Source organism: Engystomops pustulosus, chromosome 1 (genome assembly GCF_040894005.1).
Source record: "Engystomops pustulosus chromosome 1, aEngPut4.maternal, whole genome shotgun sequence".
Lineage (NCBI taxonomy): Eukaryota > Metazoa > Chordata > Amphibia > Anura > Leptodactylidae > Engystomops > Engystomops pustulosus.
In genome coordinates this window covers 299,856,946-299,879,508 of record NC_092411.1, presented here as the reverse complement: position 1 = coordinate 299,879,508, position 22,563 = coordinate 299,856,946, and the positions used below count along the sequence as shown (strand labels likewise).

The 22,563-nt window shown below is 45.3% G+C and overlaps 1 protein-coding gene across 1 annotated transcript in view; it reads right to left on the bottom strand.

The window, feature by feature from the left end:
- LOC140132863 (vomeronasal type-2 receptor 26-like) overlaps positions 1-22,246 on the bottom strand; it is a 30,098-nt gene extending 7,852 nt beyond the window's left edge. Inside the window, exons 1-3 of the mRNA XM_072152248.1 lie at positions 22,242-22,246; positions 16,382-16,673; positions 1,061-2,089 (exon numbers count right to left, since the gene is read on the bottom strand). Of these exons, the coding sequence (XP_072008349.1) occupies positions 1,061-2,089; positions 16,382-16,673; positions 22,242-22,246 (1,326 nt within the window). The remainder of the gene's footprint in view (positions 1-1,060; positions 2,090-16,381; positions 16,674-22,241) is intronic.
- Between the last annotated feature and the right edge of the window lie 317 nt (positions 22,247-22,563).

The window sequence follows — 22,563 nt, the reverse complement described above, 5'->3', positions numbered from 1 at the left end:
CAATGAAATGTTCCGGACTTGCACGATACAGACAGAGGTCCTGCTGACATTGTCTGGAGCATTCCTGAGAAGAAAATCAGGCTGTGTCCACCTGTATTGGTTCTTCTGCAGCTCAAAGCGGGCTTTGGAAGGTGGGAGCCAAGCGAGGCAAACCTAAGCCCCAGACTTGCGCTTGTTTAAGACGCTGTTCCTTAGAGTGCTCCATAAACCGGATATCAATCCAATCAATAACATGTTTCGAATCACATTGATTCTTAGTTTTGGGCCATGTGATTCGAAACACGGTTCAGGCAGAGTTTAGATGCCCTGGATGAGCGGATTTGGACGAGAACCTGATGCCCATACTTTGGTCGTGTAGGGAATTGTTGAAAAATTTTTCATATTGATCTGGATTCCAGATTCTGCTTTACTGTCTAATCACTCTCTTAATGACCCAGTCATGACTGGTATGCAACGGGCATTGTACCTCGAAACAAAAAACTACCTTTACATTGGATGAGGCCTTCTCCAACTCCCTATACGAGAAAATAAAGCCAGAATAAATACTTTTCTGTAGTATGGCATTTTGTTATGAAGAAAATGACTGGCTAAATTTGAAAAAACATGGGGAGGGCGGTTTGATGTTCTGGGCTTGCACATTGCAGCTGGGTCAGTGCCAAGGGCAATGTGCGCTGTTATTGGGGACAGGGTGAATCGGGCTTTTGAGCCACTTTACCCTTCTGATGAGTGAGGGACTTGTCTTATAGGGTTGTGTATATTGGGGCTTCTGCGGTGAACATGTGATCACCAGGATCAATCATGTGATAACCCACCCCGGGTTAGGGGATGTAAAGGTTTTATTGTTACACATTTTATAATTTGTCTTTTTCTGCATCTCTGTGCTGCATTTATGGTTAGAAAAGAAAAAAATTGAAATATAAAGTTCTCATAAAAAAAAAAAAACGAAATATAAAAACATATTTATTTGGAGGATAATGCAATGAAATCCACAAGGAATTGCATATGCTATCTGTATTGTGAAAGCTTTACATAATCTTATGTATAATGTGAGGCTACTTACCTCCTGTGTGTGTCTCCAGGTTATAGACTGGGGATTTATGTAAAGCTTCTGACCACTGGCAGCCCATGGGGTAAAATTTCCTACTTCCCCGTCCCCTGTGGCCTCATCTACAAACATCTTATTCATGATCTTATATGGATGTAGAGCTTCCCCCTGGTCAGTAAAGTAATATGAAGGAGACATTGGGTCCCGGGAATTCTTCATCCTCTGTATGTAGCGCTGTAACTTCCCTGTGTATTGTACAAGTCCAGTTATTGGGTTTTCTTTATATTTGTCTTTTATATGTAAGAACATTTCATGTAGAGACTTTGCCAGGATTTCTACTGCCTCATACAATCGTGGGGTCACCCCGGAGGAGAGGTAATTCCTTATATTTGATATTCTATACTTGGAGGAGGAGTTATATCGCTTATGTTTAATAACAAATACAATAGAGGAATTTTTGTTCTTGTTTCCTGTAACAAATTCTAATATTTTCAGGAAGAATCCATTATGAAATATGGATGGGAGTTTCTTGTAGTCATTCAGAAAATCTTCTACTCCTGGAAAATGTTGTGATGAAAGGTCCACTGCGAGACTCCCACTCAGATCTGTGTACTTATACTCTGGAATAACAGAATTGGAGACCCAGGATGGTGGAAGGATGAGGGTTCTGTTCTCTAATACAGATTTAAAGTAACCAAGAAAATCAGCTCCATAACTGGAGAAGGTCCCACACATTATAATGACACTGACTTGTGGATTCCTTAAAAAATGTAAAATCCTCTCATTGTATGTGGAATTCTCCTCTGTAAGTTTTATGGTTAAGGCGACACAGATCCCGTTCTCTCTCATGTAATTTGTCAGTATCTGCAGTTCTCTCTCTCCGTTATCATCATCTGATACTAAAATCCCGACCCAGGTCCAGCCAAAATACTTCAACAGCTCAATGATCACCATATTGTGGGTGTGGCTACTTTGGACTGTTCGGAAAACATGTGGATAGAGGAGTCTATCAGATAACGAGGGGTCGCTGGCTCCATAGCTGATCTACAAGACACAGGAGAAATTACAAAAATACCACTGGTGTTTTAGCAGCGTTGCCAGGGACTTATTCACAAGTTCTGCAGTTTGAACTGCAGAAGAAGTTGACTGTCCACAATGGGTGGTCACTAGAGATGAGCGAGTATACTCGTCCGAGCTTGATGCTCGTTCGAGTATTAAGGTACTCGAAACGGCTCGTTGCTCGGACGAGTATTTCCCCTGCTCGAGATCGAGCATTTAATTAAAAAAAACACAGTGAAGAACAGTGAAGAATAGAATAAAAACAGTGAACACAGTGACCACAGGATCATTTAAGTGAAAAACAAAGTGAAAAACACAGTGAAGAATAGATTACAGATGTTCGGCACATCTGCTTACTTGTCGGAAGATACGCGCGGAACGGTGCGAACAAAATAGTATGTGAAGAACACATTGAAGAACACAGTGAGCAGCACAGAGACACCAGGGAGCAGCACAGAGACACCGGGGAACAGCACAAAGACACCGGGAAGCAGCACAGGCAGCGGCAGGCACGGAGGCAGCACAGGCAGCGGCAGGCACGGGGAGCAGCACGGGCAGCGGCAGGCACGGGGAGCAGCACGGGCAGCGGCAGGCACGGAGGCAGCGGCAGGCAGCGGCAGGCACAGGGAGCAGCACGGGCAGCGGCAGGCACGGGGAGCAGCACAGGCAGCGGCAGGCACGGGGAGCAGCACGGGCAGCGGCAGGCACCGGGAGCAGCACGGGCAGCGGTAGGCACGGGGAGCAGCACGGGCAGCGGCAGGCACGGGGAGCAGCACGGGCAGTGGCAGGCACGGGGAGCAGCACGGGCAGCGGCAGGCACGGGGAGCAGCACGGGCAGCGGCAGGCACCGAGACAGTGGGGCAGCGGCAGGCACCGAGACAGCGGGGCAGCGGCAGGCACCGAGACAGTGGGGCAGCGGCAGGCACCGAGACAGCGGGGCAGCGGCACAGAGACATCGGGAAGGGCAGAGAGATCTGGGAGACTTCAGTGGAAGAAGAGGAGCGGATCCCGGGACAGCGTATCTACCGACAAGTAAGCAGATGTGCCGAACATCTGCAATCTATTCTTCACTGTTTTTCACTTAAATGATCCTGCGGTCACTGTTTTTATTCTATTCTTCACTGTTCTTTACATCTGCTAACTTGTCGGGAGATAATATACGCGCAGAACAGTGAAGAATAGATTGCAGATGTTTGCATACATCTGCTAACTTATCAGAAGACATTCTTTTTCAATTAAATAACACATTTTATTCCCAAACCATGGTCCCTTTGAAAAATGCTCGGGTCTCCCATTGACTTCAATGGGGCTTGTTATTCGAGACGAGCACTCGAGCATCAGGAAAAGTTTGTCTCGAATAACGAGCACCCGAGCATTTTAGTGCTCGCTCATCTCTAGTGGTCACTTCTCAGATTGTCTTCCATCAATTTTTTCACAATTCAGAAAACCACAGCAGTTGCCACTTGAGTTTCTTCCTCATTATAGATGTTCTGCAATGGTCCAACTGTCCACCTTATCCTCTAGAACAAGCTAGGAGAGTCACTAAAGAGCATTAGTGACTGCTCCGAGACTTGTGGCTGAAACATCCTTGTTGTTTTGAAGGCTGGAGGCCCCTGCACCAGATTTTCAGGCTCTGAATCTAATCCTTATGTCTTCTGTTTTGCTTTGCCTGATGTACGATAATTACCAAAGTCGAATGTTTGTCTTCAATGGAGTTTTAATGGTTTCCATTAATGTCAGTATGTGCCATTTCTGTTATACTTCCATTAACCGGTTAATGCCCGAGCCCTTTCCTGTTTTTTCATTTCCATTTTTCACTCCCCACCTTCAAAAATCTATAACTTTTTTATTTTTACACGTAAAGAGCTGTGTGATGGCTTGTTTTCTGCGTAACAAATTGCACTTCAGTGATGGTATTTAATATTCCGTGTCGTGTACTGGGAAGCGGGAAAAAAATTCCAAATGCAGTGAAAATGGGGAAAAAAAGCATTTGCGCCATTTTCTTGTGGACTTGGATATTACTTCTTTCACTGAGCGCCCCAAATGACAGGTCTGCTTTATTCTTTGGGTTGGTATGATTACGGGGATACCAAATTTGTATAAGGTTTTATAATGTTTTCATACATTTACAAAAATTAAAACCTCCTGTACACATTTTTTTTTTATTTTGCCATCTTCTGGCGCTAATAACTTTTTTATACTTTGTTGTACAGAGCTGTGGGTGGTGTCATTTTTTGCAACCTTTGATAATATTTTCAATCATATCCTTTTTAGGACTGTATGACCATTTGATCACTTTTTATAGATTTTATTTATATTTTTCAAAATGGCAAAAAAAGTGCCATTTTCGACTTTGGGCGCTATTTTCCCTTACGGGGTTAAACACATTGAAAAAACGTTAATATATTTTGATAAATCGGGCATTTTTGGACGCGTCAATACCTAATGTGTTTATTTATATGTACATCAGTTCTAGTGAAAGGGGGTTGATTTTAATTTTTAGGGTTTTTTTATTATATATATATTTTTTAAACTTTTTTTTTTATTTTTCTTTTTACTATTTTTCAGACTTTTGAGGGTACGTTGACCCTAGGTTGTCTGATCGATCCTATCATATACTGCCATACTACATACTAAAAATCAATGTGACATGATTTCTTCATTCCATGGTTACTAAGCTGTGTAATGGAAAAATCCCATGGGCAAATTCAGAGTTTTTTGTCACTTGAGTCTGAGGTCATACAAAACACCAATGACAATTGTATACGCCATCTTGTGAAGCTGTTGTGTATAGGAGGAGGAGGAGGTGGGACAAAGTGGGGAAGTCCAGTATAATCTCCCTATCTGCCCAGACAGTGTTGAAAAACCTGGACTGTCCTGCCAAATCCAGGATGGTTGGGAGATATACACATCAACAAAGATTCTTAAAGTGGTCTAAAATCTTACTGAAAGACAACTGGGGTGTGGCCTAGCCTTTCCATGCCCGGCATCAGTGTGCGTACCAACCCTGGAACTGACGATGAAGCCAGATGAGCTGCAGGGGGTGATACAAGAGACCCTCTGTGCTCTGGCTTCACAGGCTGTTAGACCGTCCCACCCTTCCTCTCTGAGTCCTCGGCACTTCCGTTTTCCATCCTCTTGATGAATCTACAGCACGGAGGAGTTCTGGTATTATGGAAATGCCCTCAGAGCCCTTCTGGCTCATTAGCATATTTTAAAAGTTTATTTTAGAAGGAAGGAGGCCATGGATAATAATTATCCATAAATTAGATTACCACAATAACGATGCCTGGACCTAGGAGTAAGTGTCCCTGGTTCATCAGGATGGATTTTAATGGTAGATTTTCTTTAACCAGACTTACTGCAGAAAATGGAATCAATTGAAAAAAAATGTCCCCATAGATCTGCAGTGAGATTATTTGAAAAGTTTATTATTCTTCCAGCCAATGTTTATGTATGTCATTATGTATTCTGTATAAGAGGCTCTGCAAGAGACTGCATTACAATGTAAGCAACGCTTGCTGGCCTCCCTGATTTCCCACAATTCCATTCACAAGGCTCTGCTCCCCCCACTGCCTGTTATCAGCTTTCCCCAATATTCCAGGAGGGGGTAATAATAGGCCCTGGCCATAGTCCTTTCTGCATGTATATCTCCTGGTGATTTATACCTGTAGCAAGTCAGGGGGACCTAGTGGTGGGCGTCATGGCAGTAGGACGTAGTCGTCGGGAACCTTTCTGCAGCCTTGGATATCGGGGCTTCAGGATGACCATTGCGGTGTCTTGAACGCATTCTGTGTATGAAAGAAATCTCCTGCCAGAAGTGTCATCTCCAATAACTCTTGTAAAGCAACTTCCAATTGTATTTCCCATTACACTAAAAATCCATTAGTCACAACACTTTCTCCAACACGTCTCAGATCTACAACATGTCCTTAATCCCCGGTGAGTCCAATATACAAATGTCTATACAAGACTTTATAATGCCATCATAGAAGAGACACATATTGTATGTCACATATTTAAATATGAGCCCTGAGGAAGCTGCGGCTAGCAGCAGAATGCGGGGGGCGACTCCTCCTGGGCCCTGATCCCCATCTCACACCTTTTTGGTAACACTCATTGGCATTGGCTTGCGTTTTTAGATCTATGCACTTTATTCCATCACTGGTTTGTGCCGGCATGGACGGATATTATGCACAGTGAGTGCACAGATTGTTGCACACCCTCATGCTACATCTGCCGGCTGTGGTGACCCTACTCCAGCTCACACACACCTGCCTTGCACTAATATTTTGGAGTTAGTGTTGTGGGGTTTGTTTGTTGGGGGCCCAGGTCTGGATGACCTGACATTATCAGGTGTCAGGCTCCAGTTGGTTCTTTATTCATGGGTGCCCTGGGTTTGCATCCTTTTTAAATGTTTTTATCTTTTTTGGCCTATTAATGTTTGCTTTATGTCTATATACATTCACCGGCCACTTTATTAGGTACACCATGCTAGTAACGGGTTGGACCCCCTTTTGCCTTCAGAACTGCCTCAATTCTTCGTGGCATAGATTCAATAAGGTGCTGGAAGCTCCTCAGAGATTTTGGTCCATATTGACACGATGGCATCACACAGTTGCCGCAGATTTGTCGGCTGCACATCCATGATGCGAATCTCCCGTTCCACCACATCCCAAAGATGCTCTATTGGATTGAGATCTGGTGACTGTGGAGGCCATTTGAGTCCAGTGACCTCATTGTGATGTTTAAGAAACCAGTCTGAGATGATTCCAGCTTTATGACATGGCGCATTATCCTGCTGAAAGTAGCCATCAGATGTTGGGCACATTGTGGTCATAAAGGGATGGACATGCTCAGCAACAATACTCAGGTAGGCTGTGGCGTTGCAACGATGCTCAATTGGTGCCAAGGGGCCCAAAGAGTGCCAATTCTCCTCTGACCTCTGGAATCAACAAGGCATTTCCGCCCACAGAACTGCCGCTTACTGGATGTTTTTTCTTTTTCGGACCATTCTCTGTAAATCCTAGAGATGGTTGTGCGTGAAAATCCCAGTAGATCAGCAGTTTCTGAAATACTCAGACCAGCCCTTCTGGCACCACCAACCATGCCACGTTCAAAGGCCTCAAATCACCTTTCTTCCCCATACTGATGCTCGGTTTGAACTGCAGGAGATTGTCTTGACCATGTCTACATGCCTAAATGCACTGAGTTGCCGCCATGTGATTGGCTGATTAGAAATTAAGTGTTAACGAGCAGTTGGACAGGTGCACCTAATAAAGTGGCCGGTGAGTGTATGTATTGAAGTATTTTAGTTTTTTTGCTACATGACACATGCTCTCTTGTTTCTAATTTGCATAGTTTGTTTTCGCATGTGTGTAGCCCTTGATTTGGTTCTACTATTCTGACAAGATCCCAATTCCGTTCACATATATGATCCGCAATCATCTTATTGGAAAGATTCCAAGAATCTTATGGAATGACAATGACATCCATTGTTTGGGCTCCTTATGGTTTTTTACAGCCAGATCCTGTTGCAGTGAGCTCTGCAGATTTTTGAGGCAGATAACCTTTAAAAGAAGCATCACAAAAGCGAGTGTGTGAGCTTGGCGGCGAGTGTGCATTGATCCCAAGTGTGTGCACTGTCTTAAGTGTGACTTAGGTTTAAGGGACTTAAGTTTGAGGGGCTTTAACAGGTAACTGCTGTGTTTTGTGTTACTCTGACTGTAGATTCTTCTTTCTGTGCATATTTCTATTGTAATCCCCATTAGAATAATGGACTCCATAAGTGGCATTGCTACACAGTGTACATCCTGTGCCATGTATGCTTTCCTTGAACAGCCGTTCGAGGGGGAATACTGCTGTGTGGGGTGTATGAAAATTGCTCATCTGGAAGCCCAAATTCTGGATCTAAATGAGCAAGTTTCAAGGCTGCGGGCAATTGATAATATGGAACGAAGTTTGCTGCTCCTGGAGCACAAACTCTCTGGGGAAGATGGGTGTGGGGAGGGAAGTATGGAGGTGCAGAGTGAGGGGGCAGCTAGTTGGGTAACATGTAGAAGGCGGGGTAGAGGGAAGAGTTGTAGGGAGTCTAGTCCTGATCTGGTGCACCCCAATAAGTTTGCCAGGCTGGCGGATGAGGGGGATATCAGCTCTGGGGTAGCAATGCTGCAGAAAGACGTGGCCGCTAGCAACCAGGGGAATGTCTGCTCCGGTAAGAAGGGTAATGGAAGCACAGGCAAGGTCAGACAGGTGCTGGTAGTGGGAGATTCGATTATTAGGGGAACACACAGGGCAATCTGTCACAAAGACCGTGCATACCGAACAGTGTGTTGTTTGCCGGGTGCTCGGGTTCGGCATGTTGCGGATCGGGTTGACAGATTACTGGGAGGGGCTGGTGAGGAACCAGCGGTCATGGTCCACATTGGCACTAATGACAAAGTAACAGGTAGGTGGAAGGTCCTTAAAAATGATTTCAGAGATTTAGGCCATAAGCTCAGGGCAAGGACCTCAAAGGTAATTTTCTCCGAAATACTGCCTGTAACACGTGCCACACCAGAAAGGCAGCGGGAGATCAAGGAGGTAAATAAGTGGCTCAAAAGTTGGTGTAGGAAGGAGGGTTTTGGGTTCATGGAGAACTGGACTGACTTTTCTGTCGGCTACAGGCTCTACAGTAGGGATGGGCTGCACCTCAATGGGGAGGGGGCCGCTGTTTTAGGGGAAAAAATGGCTAGAAGGTTGGAGGAGTGTTTAAACTAGAGACCTGGGGGGAGGGCAACTACACTTGTGCAGGGCAAATAGACAGTGTAGATAGAGAGCTGGGAAGAGTCATAGTCCATGGGGGAGGAAGGGGGGCTGGAATGAGATTGGGAATAAGAACAAAAGGAATACGGACAGGGATAACCATATAAAGTGCATGTACACAAATGCCAGAAGCCTCACAAACAAAATGGAGGAACTGGAACTCTTGATGTTGGAGCGGAAATATGATATAGTGGGTGTCAGCGAGACATGGCTGGACAGTAGCTATGACTGGGCTGTTACTATAGATGGTTATAGTCTTTTTAGAAAGGATCGTATAAATAAAAAAGGGGGAGGGGTTTGTTTATATGTGAATTCTCGCCTCAAGCCCGTCCTGCGAGATGACATCAGTAACGCAAATGTGGAGTCCCTATGGGTGGAGATAAGAGGAGGGAAAAATAAAAATAAAATATTACTAGGGGTTTGTTATAAGGCTCCAAATATAGTGGAGGCAGCAGAGGAAATTCTGATAAGTAAAATGGATGCGGCTTCAAAGCATGGTGAAGTACTTATCATGGGGGACTTCAATTACCCAGATATTGACTGGGGGGCAGAAACATGCAGGTCCTTCAAAGGCAGCAGGTTCTTGTCAACAACAAAAGACAATTACCTGTCGCAACTAGTCCTGGAGCCAACAAGAGGGGGGGCACTGCTGGACCTTATCCTTACCAACAGACCTGATAGGGTATCAAAACTACAGGTTGGGGGGAACCTGGGGAATAGTGATCATAATATTATTGATTTTGTATTATGCTTTACGAAGCATGTTAGTGAAGGGGCAACCAACACTCTAAACTTCAGGAGGGCAAATTTTCAGCAACTAAGGGAAGACCTTAAAGGCATAGACTGGGATAATGTTCTCAAAGACAAAAGTACACCCGAAAAATTGGACTTTTTCTTATATATTCTGAAAAAGTCCTGTGAGAAACACATACCTTATGGGAAAAAGCATAAAAGGAACAAGAAAAACCCTATGTGGCTAACTAGTCTTGTAAGGAAAGCAATAAGTGAGAAAGATAAAGCGTTTAAGGTGCTAAAACGAGAAGGTAGCGATGAGGCATTAGAGGATTATAGAGAGAAAAATAAATCCTGTAAAAAACAGATAAAGGCCGCAAAAATAGAGACTGAGAGAAATATTGCAAGGGAGAGCAAAAATAATCCCAAATTATTTTTCAAGTATATAAATGATAAGAAACTAAAAACAGAGAGTGTGGGTCCCCTTAGAAATAACATGGGGGTCATGGTGGAAGGAGATGAGGAAAGGGCCAATCTACTGAATGTCGCCTTCTCAACTGTCTTTACCCAGGAAAATCCCCTGGTGGAAGACACAATGAGGAATAATGTTAATTATTTTTATAATGTCAACAGTTTAACCCAGGAAGAGGTACGGCGCCGCCTCGCAACCACTAAGATAGATAAATCACCTGGGCCAGATGGCATACACCCCCGGGTTCTGCATGAATTATGTACGATGATAGACAAACCGTTATTTTTAATATTTGAAGATTCACTGAGGACTGGTTATGTTCCACAGGACTGGCGCATAGCAAATGTGGTACCAATATACAAAAAAGGATCAAATAGTGATCCTGGAAACTACAGACCCGTGAGTCTAACTGCTGTGGTGGGGAAAATATTTGAGGGGTTTATTAGAGATGCTATCCTGGAGTATCTCACTGTGCACAACCTTATAACCCAGCGTCAGCATGGGTTTATGAGAGATCGCTCCTGTCAGACTAATCTGATTGGTTTCTACGAGGAGGTAAGTTCAAGACTGGATCTGTGGGACGCTGTGGATGTTGTATATCTGGACTTTTCAAAGGCATTTGACACCGTGCCACATAAAAGGTTGGTATATAAAATGAGACTGCTGGGAATAGGAGAAAATCTGTGTATTTGGGTAAGTAATTGGCTTAGTGATAGAAAACAGAGGGTGGTCATTAATGGTACATTCTCAGATTGGGTTGATGTTACCAGTGGAGTGCCACAGGGGTCAGTATTGGGGCCACTTCTTTTTAATATTTTTATTAATGACCTTGTAGTGGGTTTACACAGTCAAGTTTCAATTTTTGCAGATGATACTAAGCTGTGTAAAGTAATAAATACTGAGGTCGATAGTTTAGCATTACAGAGGGATTTGTGGAAGCTTGAGGGATGGGCAGAGAAATGGTTGATGAGGTTTAATGTAGATAAATGTAAAGTTATGCACTTGGGCCATGGAAACAAAAAGTATAATTATGTTCTAAACGGTCAATTACTTAGTAAAACTGAAGCTGAAAAGGACTTGGGGGATATTGGTGGATGGTAAACTTAATTTTAGTGACCAGAGCTAGGCGGCTGCTGCTAAAGCAAATAAAATAATGGGATGTATCAAGAGAGGAATAGATTCTCATGATAAAGACATAGTTTTGCCCTTATACAAATCCCTGGTCAGACCACACATGGAATATTGTGTACAGTTTTGGGCACCAGTGTATAAAAAGGATATAGTAGAGCTGGAACGGGTGCAGAGGAGAGCAACCAGGATTATTAGGGGAATGGGGGAACTAGAATACACTGACAGATTAAAAAAATTGGGATTATTCAGTTTAGAAAAAAGACGACTGAGGGGAGACCTCATTACAATGTACAAATACCTGAACGGACAGTACAAGGATCTCTCCAAAGATCTTTTTATACCTCGGCCTGTGACCAGGACAAGGGGGCATCCTCTACGCCTAGAGGAGAGGCGATTTTACCATCAACATAGACAAAGGTTCTTTACTGTAAGAGCAGTGAGACTGTGGAACTCTCTGCCGCAGGAGGTTGTTATGGCGGACTCTATGTACATGTTCAAGAGAGGCCTGGATACCTTTCTGGAGAGAAAAAATATCACGGGTTACGGGGATAAAACATTTATTTAATTCTTAAAGGTTGGACTTGATGGACTTGCGTCTCCTTCCAGCCTTATATACTATGATACTATGACCATCAATAGCTCCACCCGAACATAATCACATGTGCCACCATGACTGAAGGGTAAGCTCTAACAGTTACATGCCCCAAATGGTCATGTGACGGTCATGGTCACGGTCAAAGTGGTAGCCATGGTGACAAACAACAGCTAGTCACCTGAACACCTCACAGAGAAAGACATCAGAAGGAGAAAGACAGTCAAGCCATTCTAAAATAAAGAAATATGTGGGTAAGTAGAAAAGCGTCAATGACAAATAAAAAAAATGAGATCATTCAGGAATATTTATGAAATCTGGTGTTTAACTTCCAAAGTCCTCCCTCATTCTCAAAGACTATGGGGCACATTTACTTACCCGGTCCAGTCGCGATCCAGCGGCGCGTTCTCTGCTCTGCATTCGGGTCCGGCCGGGATTTATGAATGTAGTTCTTCCGCCGTCCACCAGGTGGCGCTGCTGCGCTGAAAGTCATCTCATCGCGCCGGAATTCACCACCTCGGACCAAGTGAAGGTAAGCGCTCCCTAAGCGACACTTTTTCGGTTTTTAAATGCGGCGGTTTTTCCGAATACGTCGGGTTTTCGTTCGGCCACGCCCCCCGATTTCCGTCGCGCGCATGCCGGTGCCGATGCGCCACAATCCGATCGCGTGCGCCACAATCCCGGGGCAATTCAGGTACAATCGGCGCAAATCGGAAATATTCGCGTAACACGTCGGGAAAACGTGAATCGGGCCTTTAGTAAATGACCCCCTATGTATATTTTCAAAAAATTTTTCTATATCATAAGCTTTCGAATTACTCATGCCTCCTGCATGAACTTTCAAAAGAAGTTTTGATGTCCTAAAATTTTTCTCCCATCTGGGTTGTAGACATCATTTAGGTCTTAAAGGGCTATTCCCATCTGAGCATTGGCATTTAATTGAATTTACCTGATAATTTTCCATGAATGTAGCCATGTTGTCCCTTAGAAATGAAATTGTTGTCATTGGATACAACCATCACTGCACAAAGAAACAAGTACCTTTGCATATGGATTGTCCAAGAGTAATTTCATAACCCACATCCATTTTGTGGTAATAAACACTCAATCCAGGTGGTTGGGTGCCTTAATAGTGCTTGTGTGGTCACTGCAGCAGGATGTGCGGGTGGTTGCATCCAAGGACAAGTATCGTGTTCCTAAGGGATAACATGGCTACATTTATGGAGAATTATCTTTACATATATTACACAAGTTAAATAACATTGATTGAAGAAATGTATGTACCATATATACTAAAGCATAAGCTGCCGGAGTATAAGCCGAGTCCCCTAATTTTACCACCCAAAAATTGGAAAACATATTGGGGGTCATTTACTAAGGGCCCGAATCGCGTTTTTATGGCGGGTTACCCGAATATTTCCGATTTGCGACGATTTTCTCTGAATTGCCCCGGGTTTTTGGCGCACGCGATCGGATTGTGGCGCATCCGTGCCGGCGTGCACGCGACGGAAGTCGGGGATGTGGCCGAACAAAACCCCGACGGATTCGGAAAAGCCGCAGCATTTAAAAAAAAAAAAGTGCCGCTGGACACACGCTTACCTGCACCTGGCAACAGATCGTGAACTCCGGCGGACCTCGGCGGACTTCAGCGCAGCAGCGACACCTGGTGGATGTCAGAGGAACTGCCTTAGTGAATCGCCAGAAGACCCACATCCACCGTAGAGAACGCGCCGCTGGATCGCGAATGGACCGGGTAAGTAAATCTGCCCCATTGACTCCAGTATAAGCCGAGGGTAGGAAATGTATTGGTCACAGCCTCTCAGTATATAGGAAGCCAGCCACTGTATTATATAGGAAGCCAGCCCCCTTTAGTATAAAGTCAGCCCCCTTTAGTATAAAGTTAGCCCTCATTAGTATACAGCCGGCCCCCCAGTTTGCCCAGCACATAAAAAAAATTAACTTACATACTCACTTTCTGGCGCCCCCGATGATTGGCATGGCTCCCTGCAGCTCCTCTTATTTCAATGTACACTGCCCACTGGAGCATAGTATGACTTCATCAGTGAAGACACCATCATAGTGTGCGCCGATCGGCAGAGCGAATGGCCACGCCTCTGCCAGCTGTTACAGCAGAGAGAAGACAGAAGAGAAGCCGTACGGAGCATCAGGGGTGGCCGAAGGTGAGTGTAATATTGTGGGTTATTCCTTCTACCTGCTCTAACTAAGAATTGTTCCTTGAAGATGCAGAGTCCAAACTTGGAGAAAGGCTTATTTAATTAAAAAGGTATAAAAGATGACAAAGTATAAAAGGAAAATAATACAAGATAAAAATGCCTCCTCAATGCTCTATTCTAGGATTAAAAATACATACAAATTTAAGACTACATGACTAACAGACACAAGACTATATAATTAGTCCATCATTACTAAGTTAGTTCTCTACTCCTTGACCATACATATATAGCTCAACTGTTATCAAAAACACACCCACAGATGCTCATGACTCCACCCCTACTCGGATATCTTCCGGCCTTCATGATGACTTGTCGCCAATCAGCTTCCGGTACTAGGATATTGGCCTCCTTGGTGTCGTTATTTACTCCTTCCTCACGATGGCGCTCTCGTACTTGGAATTGGTATCTTTTCCTCAGGCCTATGTCCCAAATGGCTTGGGCGACCTCCCAGGGATGGTATTTATTGCCCACCTGACACAATAGGGCTTCCCCTGGGAAAGTGTCCTTGTATCACCTCTCCACAACAGATGTTTATTTATTGCCCTCCAGAGTTAATAGAATTAGGCCTGCAGCAACACAGCTCTCCTGACCACCAGGAAATTGATGCCTTTGATCTATGCCCCAAGGTAATGTATAAACCCTTCCTGTGGAGATTCCACAGGATATTCCTTGAGAAAGAGCACATAGGTGACACATGATCAATCACCAAGTCTTTTATGGCACCACTCCAAGGCTTCAGGCAATGTCCATCTGCTGGCAAGCTATGTCAGTGTCCATATTATATAAATCTCAGTTTTGACTTTAATATTCAAATATAACAGTGAGTATGTAAGTTTATTTTTTTATTGACTGTCTAAGCTGAGGGGAGGTTTTTCACCACATTTTTTGTGCTTTAAAACTCAGCTAATACACAAGTATAATACACACGGTATATGGCAGATGAATCCGGTTGATGAAATATATGTAGTTGGCAGATGACTTAAATTAAATGTGATTGTCCAAGTGGGAAACCCCTATTTTATGTCTTTATTAAATACCCTTCATTAGGTTCATTACATCAATTGTTTCTACGACAATGAAGGATTCTGTGCTGGTATCCAATGTCTTTTCCTTCCTATTGTTTTTCTGCTGAAGTAAATATTTATAAATTATCGTTTCTTTTATTGGTCATGCCTTCAGTCCTGTCCGCACAGGTGATCATGTTCTGGTGGAGCTATTGATGGTCAGTAAGAAGCCCTTACATGTGATGTGGATGTGATACTCGCTCCATATGATCCTTGGAATAATTTGATTAAGAGGTTTTATTATATTATTTATAATATATTGTTATTTTCTGATCACATTATGAAAATTCTTTTATAGACATTTGTATATTGGATACACTGATTACTCACTGCACTGCTCAAAGGGATATGCTGGGAAACTGAACGTCTGATACAAAAACCTAAAAGCTATAAATAAATGAATACAGAAAAACTCAAAGCCATTAATCACAAAATGAAGTTTAAGTTTGACTTTATGATTAACAACATTTTTGACCTCTCTAAAGTAGGTGGACTTATCAACAAGATGGTCACCACAGGATACTACAATTCCCATGATCTCTCAGTTCTCAGTAATTCCTCCCTCTTCCCAAGCTCTGCTCCCAGTGATGATATAACAGACTGTCCTGCTCTGTTGCCATAGTAATGATGTGTAACGGCCTTCAATGCACATCACCTCACTGAGATGACGTCTCACTACACACCGGCCATACTGGATGCACTGCAACCAACCAACTACAGCCAAACATAGTGGTAGGTGCAGGACATGTGACCTGGATATGTGACCAGCAGCCAACTTAAGTCCTGTTGCTTAACCACAAGGACAAAATTCTTCATTACAGTGAATGTCAACATTTTTCTGCAGGGAGGAAAAATTTTAAACAACAACTAATTACATATTAGCTTATATTGTAATGATCCATTTGATTAAGAATTATGCTTATTCCTGGACATGTTCTTTGTCAGAAATGCGTTAACTGCCATGTTTTAACTACTAGATGTTTTGTGTAATGTGAAATAACATTTGAGATTGCCTCAAGAGCAGGATTGTTCTTTTACTTTTGGTTATGTTCACCCTCACAGCAGGGATTTCTACGCTACCGAGTAGTATAAGCCATGGGGAGAGGTGAGCGGAACTTAACCTTCTAAAGTACACACATCATCACATAACTATAATTTATACTACTCGCAACTACTACTACTACTACTATCCCTCTTACATCCCACTCCAATCACATGACACTTGTGCTAAAAGACAAAGGCCAGTACCTGAGGATATCCGTATAGTCCCAGGATCTGTGCTGCAGGAATAGTGGTAGATGAGTAGTGGTCTCCAATGACACCAGCCACCTGGCCACGCCCCGGACAGGAGTAATTAGGTATCACCTTATCTGGACCAGACAGAAGATGTAACACACGGTTGACCGCCACTCGTCCATCTAGACACGAGTCATAGACATGGAATCCCAGAGTAATATTGCGTAAGATGTCAGGATTCTGGTTAATATTATCAATGGCAAATAAAAATATCAGAGAATGTAGAAATCCCTGGAAATCTTCCCTGTGTATAGAGGATTACAGAGGTAAGAAACTCCACCTGTCTTCTTATTAGCTTTGACTTACATATAATATCTCCTCTTTCCTAACAACTTTCCTTACAAATAAGCCCATACACACAGTGGTGGACAGTAGAGATGAGCGAGCACTAAAATGCTCGGGTGCTCGATATTCAAGACAAACTTTTCCCAATGCTCGAGTGCTCGTCTCAAATAACGAACCCCATTGAAGTCAATGGGAGACTCGAGCATTTTTCAAGGGGACCAAGGCTCTGCACAGGGAAGCTTGGCCAAACACCTGGAAACCTCAGAAAATGATGAAAACACCACGGAAATGGACAGGAAACAGCAGGGGCAGCATGCATGGATGTCTCTGAGGCTGCATAATCGCACCATTATGCCAAAATTATGGGCAACAGCATGGCCATGACAGAGTGACCGAATGAGGCTAGATAGCATCTAAAACATGCAATAATTGACCCTGACACTATAGAAGACGGCAAGCAGAGGCAGCGGCAGCAGCGGCAGGCTAGAGAGTGTCATGGCGACATACCCTAAATGGACTCAGGCTTCAAACCAATGCGAGGCAGAGAGGAACCAAAGGAGGTGAGCAAGAAGCGCTGAAATGATTTCCTATGTGAACAAAAGGTTGACAGTATGTTTAGTCGATAACACAGCATGGTGGCGACATAGTGACCAAGTTCCAAAACGTATCTGGTGAAACACCCGAAAAATTCTGCCTGACACAGCTCGTTTGATAAGGGGATGATGTGCTGTATATCCTCTCGTGCTCCAGCGTCTGGGGTATAGAGAGTTGAAAGTTGCGCATGGAGACATTGGTGGACGCTGTGGAGGATCGTGCAGGCAAAACGGGCAGGAAACATCAGGGGCAGTATGCATGGATGCCTCTGAGGCTGCCTAATCTTGGGATGGAGCTGGCGGTCCACTGCCAGACGAGCTTTCGCCTGTCCAAGCCCCTGTATCTCGGCTCCTCCCCAAACAGCACTTCTAAGAACCTTTTGTATAAGATCAAGTCTAGTAGTGTTCTTATAAGTTTGGGTTATGGCGGGTGAGGGGAATGTAAACATCTGCGCAAGAAGCGCTGAAATAATATAGGTAAATGATAAAAGTTTGCCAGTATATTTTGTGGATAACACAGCAGGGTGGCGACAAAGTGAACAAGTTTGATGTGGAAGCCATGAAAACAAGCCAAAATTCTGCCTGACACAGCTCGTTTGATAAGGGGACGATATATGGAGGCAGCTATATGGACGACTTTGGGAGGCAGCTATATGGACGACTTTTGGAGGCAGCTATGGAGACAACGTGTGGAAGCAGCTAAAAAGACGACATGTGGAGGCTGCTATGGAGACAATTTAATTTGGATATTGCCTGTATGTGGCAGTCCAAAAAAGTTTTCAAACCAGAGGAGCAGGAAGGTGGCCCTCCAGAAAAATTAAATAGATTGAGTGCCTGTATGTGGCACTCCCAAAAATTGTTTAAAACAGAGGACCAGGTAGGTGGCCCTCCAGAAAAATTAAATACATAGAGTACTTTAGCTAGAGCCAGTTGGCCCTGGCAAAAAAATAGCCAGTTTCCTCTGCTTTAGTGTACAAAGAGGAGGAGAAGGAGGACAATGAGGAGGAGTGCATACATTTTTCAGGTTGAGCTTTTTTAACCTGGTGGAGAATGGAAATCCTGAGAAATCCAGGCTTTATTCATCTTGATAAGCGTCAGCCTGTCAGCGCTGTCAGTCGACAGGCGTGTACGCTTATCGGTGATGATGCCACCAGCTGCACTGAAAACCCGCTCGGACAACACGCTAGCGGAAGGGCAGGCAAGAACTTCCAAGGCGTACAGCGCCAGTTCGTGCCACATGTCCAGCTTTGAAACCCAGTAGTTGTAGGGAACTGTGTGATCTTTTAGGACGATGGTATGGTCAGCTACGTACTCCCTTACCATCTTTCTGTAAAGATCAGCCCTACTCTGCCGAGACTGGGGACAGGTGACAGTGTCTTGCTGGGTTGACATAAAACTGGCGAAGGCATTGTAAAGCGTACCCCTGCCAGTGCTGGACAAGCTGCCTGCTCGCCTACTCTCCCTCGCTACTTTTCCCGCAGAAGTATGCCCTCTGCCGCTAGCGCTGTCAGAAGGGAAATACTGTTTCAGCTTGTGCAACAGGGCCTGCTGGTATTCATGCATTCTCACACTCCTTTCCTCTCCAGGGATGAGAGTGGAAAGATTTTGCTTGTACCGTGGGTTCAGGAGAATGAATACCCAGTAATCGGTACTGGAATAAATTCTTTGAACGCAAGGGTCACGGGATAGGCAGCCTAGCATGAAATCTGCCATATGTGCCAGAGTAGCAGCGCGCAAGAATTCACTCCCCTCACTGGCCTGACTCTCCATTTCCTCCTCCTCCAACTCCTCCAACTCCTTTTCTTCTGCCCATACATGCTGAACAGTGAAGGACTAAACAATGGTCCCCTCTTCTGTCTCGCCAACATTCTCCTCCTCTTCCATCTCATCCTCCTCCACCTCCTCCGATATGCGCTGAGAAACAGACCTGAGGGTGCTTTGGCTATCAACAAGGGAATCTTCTTCCCCCATCTCTTGTGATGAGCGCAAAGCTTCCGACTTCATGCTGACCAGAGAGTTTTTCAACAGGCCAAGCAGCAGGATGGTGAGGCTGATGATGGCGGCATCGCCACTGACCATCTGTGTTGACTCCTCAAAGTTACTCAGCACCTGACAGATATCAGACATCCACGTCCACTCCTCATTGAGACTTGAGGAAGCTGACTGACCTGACTACCATTTCTAATAGACGTTGATATCTGGCAGTCTACAATCGCTCGGCGCTGCTGCTAAACTCTGGATAACATGGTTAATGTTGAATTCCACCTCGTGGGCATGTCGCACAACAGTCGGTGAGCGGGCAGTTGGAGGCAGCGCTGCGCTGCCCTGAGAGTGGCAGCATCTGTGCTGGACTTCCTGAAATGTGCACAGATGCAGCGCACCTTCGTGAGCAAATCAGACAGATTGGGGTATGTCTTTAGGAAACGCTGAACTATGAGATTTAACACATGGGCCAGGCATGGCCCATGTGTCAGTCTGCCGAGTTGCAGAGCCGCCACCAGGTTCTGGCCGTTGTCACACACAACCATGCCTGGCTTCAGGTTCAGCGGTGCCAGCCACAGATCAGTCTGCGCCGTGATGCCCTGTAATAGCTCTTGGGTGGTGTGCCTTTTATCGCCTAGGCTCAGCAGTTTGAGCACCGCCTGCTGTCACTTAGCGACGGCACTGCTGCTGTGCCTAGAGCTACCGACTGATGGTGCCAGTGGAAGAGGTGGAGGAGGGGTGGGAGGAGGAGGAGGCATAGTAGGCCTGCGAGACCTGGACCGAGGTAGGCCCCGCAATCCTCGACGTTGGCAGTATATGACCAGCCCCATGGTCAGACACGGTCCCAGCCTCCACCAAGTTAACCCAATGTGCCCTCAGTGTCATATAGTGGCCCTGCCCTGCAGCACTCGTCCACGTGTCCATAGTCAGGTGGACCTTGTCAGAAACGGCGTTGGTCAGGGCACGGATGATGTTGTCTGACACATGCTGGTGCAGGCCTGGGACGGCACATTGGGAAAAGTAGTGGCGGCTGGGGACCGACGCCATGAGGTTGCGAAAGGCCTCGGTCTCTACCAGCCTATAGGGCAGCATCTCCAGGCTAAGTAATCTGGAGATGTGGAAGTTGAGGGCTTGGGCGTGTGGGTGGGTTTTCCCTATACTTCCTTTTGCGCTCCAGCGTCTGGGGTAAGGATTGCTGAACGCTGCGCATGGAGACATTGGTGGATGCTGTGGAGGAGTTTGGAGGCAAAGATGTGGTTTTCGCACGGGAGGTGTTTGGGCCGGGGTCCTGGGCAGGGGGCTGACTAGCAGCGGCAGCAGATGACACAAGGGAAGGAGCACTGGTGTGCCCGGCCGGAGGTGAACGGCCTTGGTGCCATTGAGTGGGGTGTTTAGCATTCATATGCCTGCGCATACTGGTGGTAGTTAAGCTAGTAGTGGTGGAACCCCTGCTGATCTTGATGTGGCACAGGTTGCACACCACAGTCCGTCGGTCATCTGGTGTTTCTTTAAAGAATCTCCAGACTTCGGAAAATCTAGCCCTCGCCACGGAAGCTTGACTACGGTCAACATTTGGCGCTGATGCACCAGCTCTGGCCCTGCCTCTCCGTCTGGCCCCACCACTGCCTCTTCCAACCTGTTCTCGTCGAGGACTCGCCTCTGTCTCAGAATCACTGTGTTCACCCGGCCTATCAACCCAGCTTGGGTCTGTCACCTCATCATCCTCCGATCCCTCACTCTGCTCCCCCCTCGGACTTCCTGCCCTGACAACAACTTCACCACTGTCTGACAACCGTGTCTCCTCATCGTCCGACACCTCTTTACACACTTCTTCGACTACGTCAAGAAGGTCATCATGACCCACAGACTGCGACCGGTGTAAAACCTGGGCATCAGAAAAGAGCTCAGCAGCAACCGGACAAGTGGTTTGTGACTCTGGGAAGGGTCCAGAAAACAGTTCCTCAGAGTATGCCGGTTCAAATGCCAAATTTTCCTGGGAGGGGGCAGACTGGGGGGAAGGAGGCTGAGATGGAGGAGCTGGAGGAGTGCTGATTTCGGTGACATGGGTGGACTGCGTGGAAGACTGACTGGTGGACAAATGGCTAGAAGCATTGTCCGCAATCCACGACATCACCTGTTCGCACTGTTCTGGCCTCAACAGTGTAAACTACATTTTTTGGGATTTTTTGTTGTTGTTTTATTTGTTTTTTTTTACAAAACGATGCTATCCTATTGCTATGGCTAGTTTCTAATCTACACTGACAGCACACAACTGGATTTTGTGCTGTGCCTGATGACTTTGAGTTATAAAAAAAAATAAAAGTAAAAAATCAGCAGTCTGTGCCAAATTCAATCAATCCCCTAATAAATTGTCCCACTTAGCTGTTTGAGATGGATATGTGTCACTAAGAGCTGAATATAACGTTCGCAATTCTCCCTGCAAATTCGTCACAATATGGTACTAGCTGCACTACTAGTGCCAGCAAGCCCAGCCACAGGCAAACCAAAAAAAAGTAAAATAAAACGTTATTGTAGCCCTAAGAAGGGCTGTTGGGTTCTTTCAGAATCACTCCTGCCTAACACTATTCTAATAGAACACCCTAACGCTGTCCCTGACCAGCAGCAGCTCTCTCCCTAGCGGCATCCAGACACAGAATGATCCGAGCAGCGCGGGCAGCGGCTAGTCTATTCCAGGGTCACCTGATCTGGCCAGCCAACCACTGCTATCGACGTGCAAGGGTACCACGTCATGCTGGGTGGAGTGCAGAGTCTCCTGGCTTGTGATTGGCTCTGTTTCTGGCCGCCAAAAAGCAAAACGGCGGGAGATGCCATTTTCTCGAGCTGGCGAAGTATTCGTCTGAGCAACGAGCAGTTTCGAGTACGCTAATGCTCGAACGAGCATCAAGCTCGGACAAGTGTGTTCGCTCATCTCTAGTGGACAGTTATCATACGCCATCGCTTGTGCATATTCGCAGTGGGCTTCTGCCTCTTGATGTATCGGGCAGGCTGCCGCACAGCAATTATAGAAATAAACGCAGCCGGTGACTTGTCACATGTGAATAGTCGCCGGCGGCAGCGAGTGCCCCTCCCCCCCTTAACCCCCCACTGGCATGAAGGTGGTGGATTAAGGCAAATAATCGCAAGTGTTAGCAATATGCAAAGTATGCCCCAATGTCTACAATCTCTCTATGTATATATATATATATATATATATGCAGGATGCGCATAGGAGGGGGGGAGCAGCGCATCCTACACTCTGATTATCATCCCTTC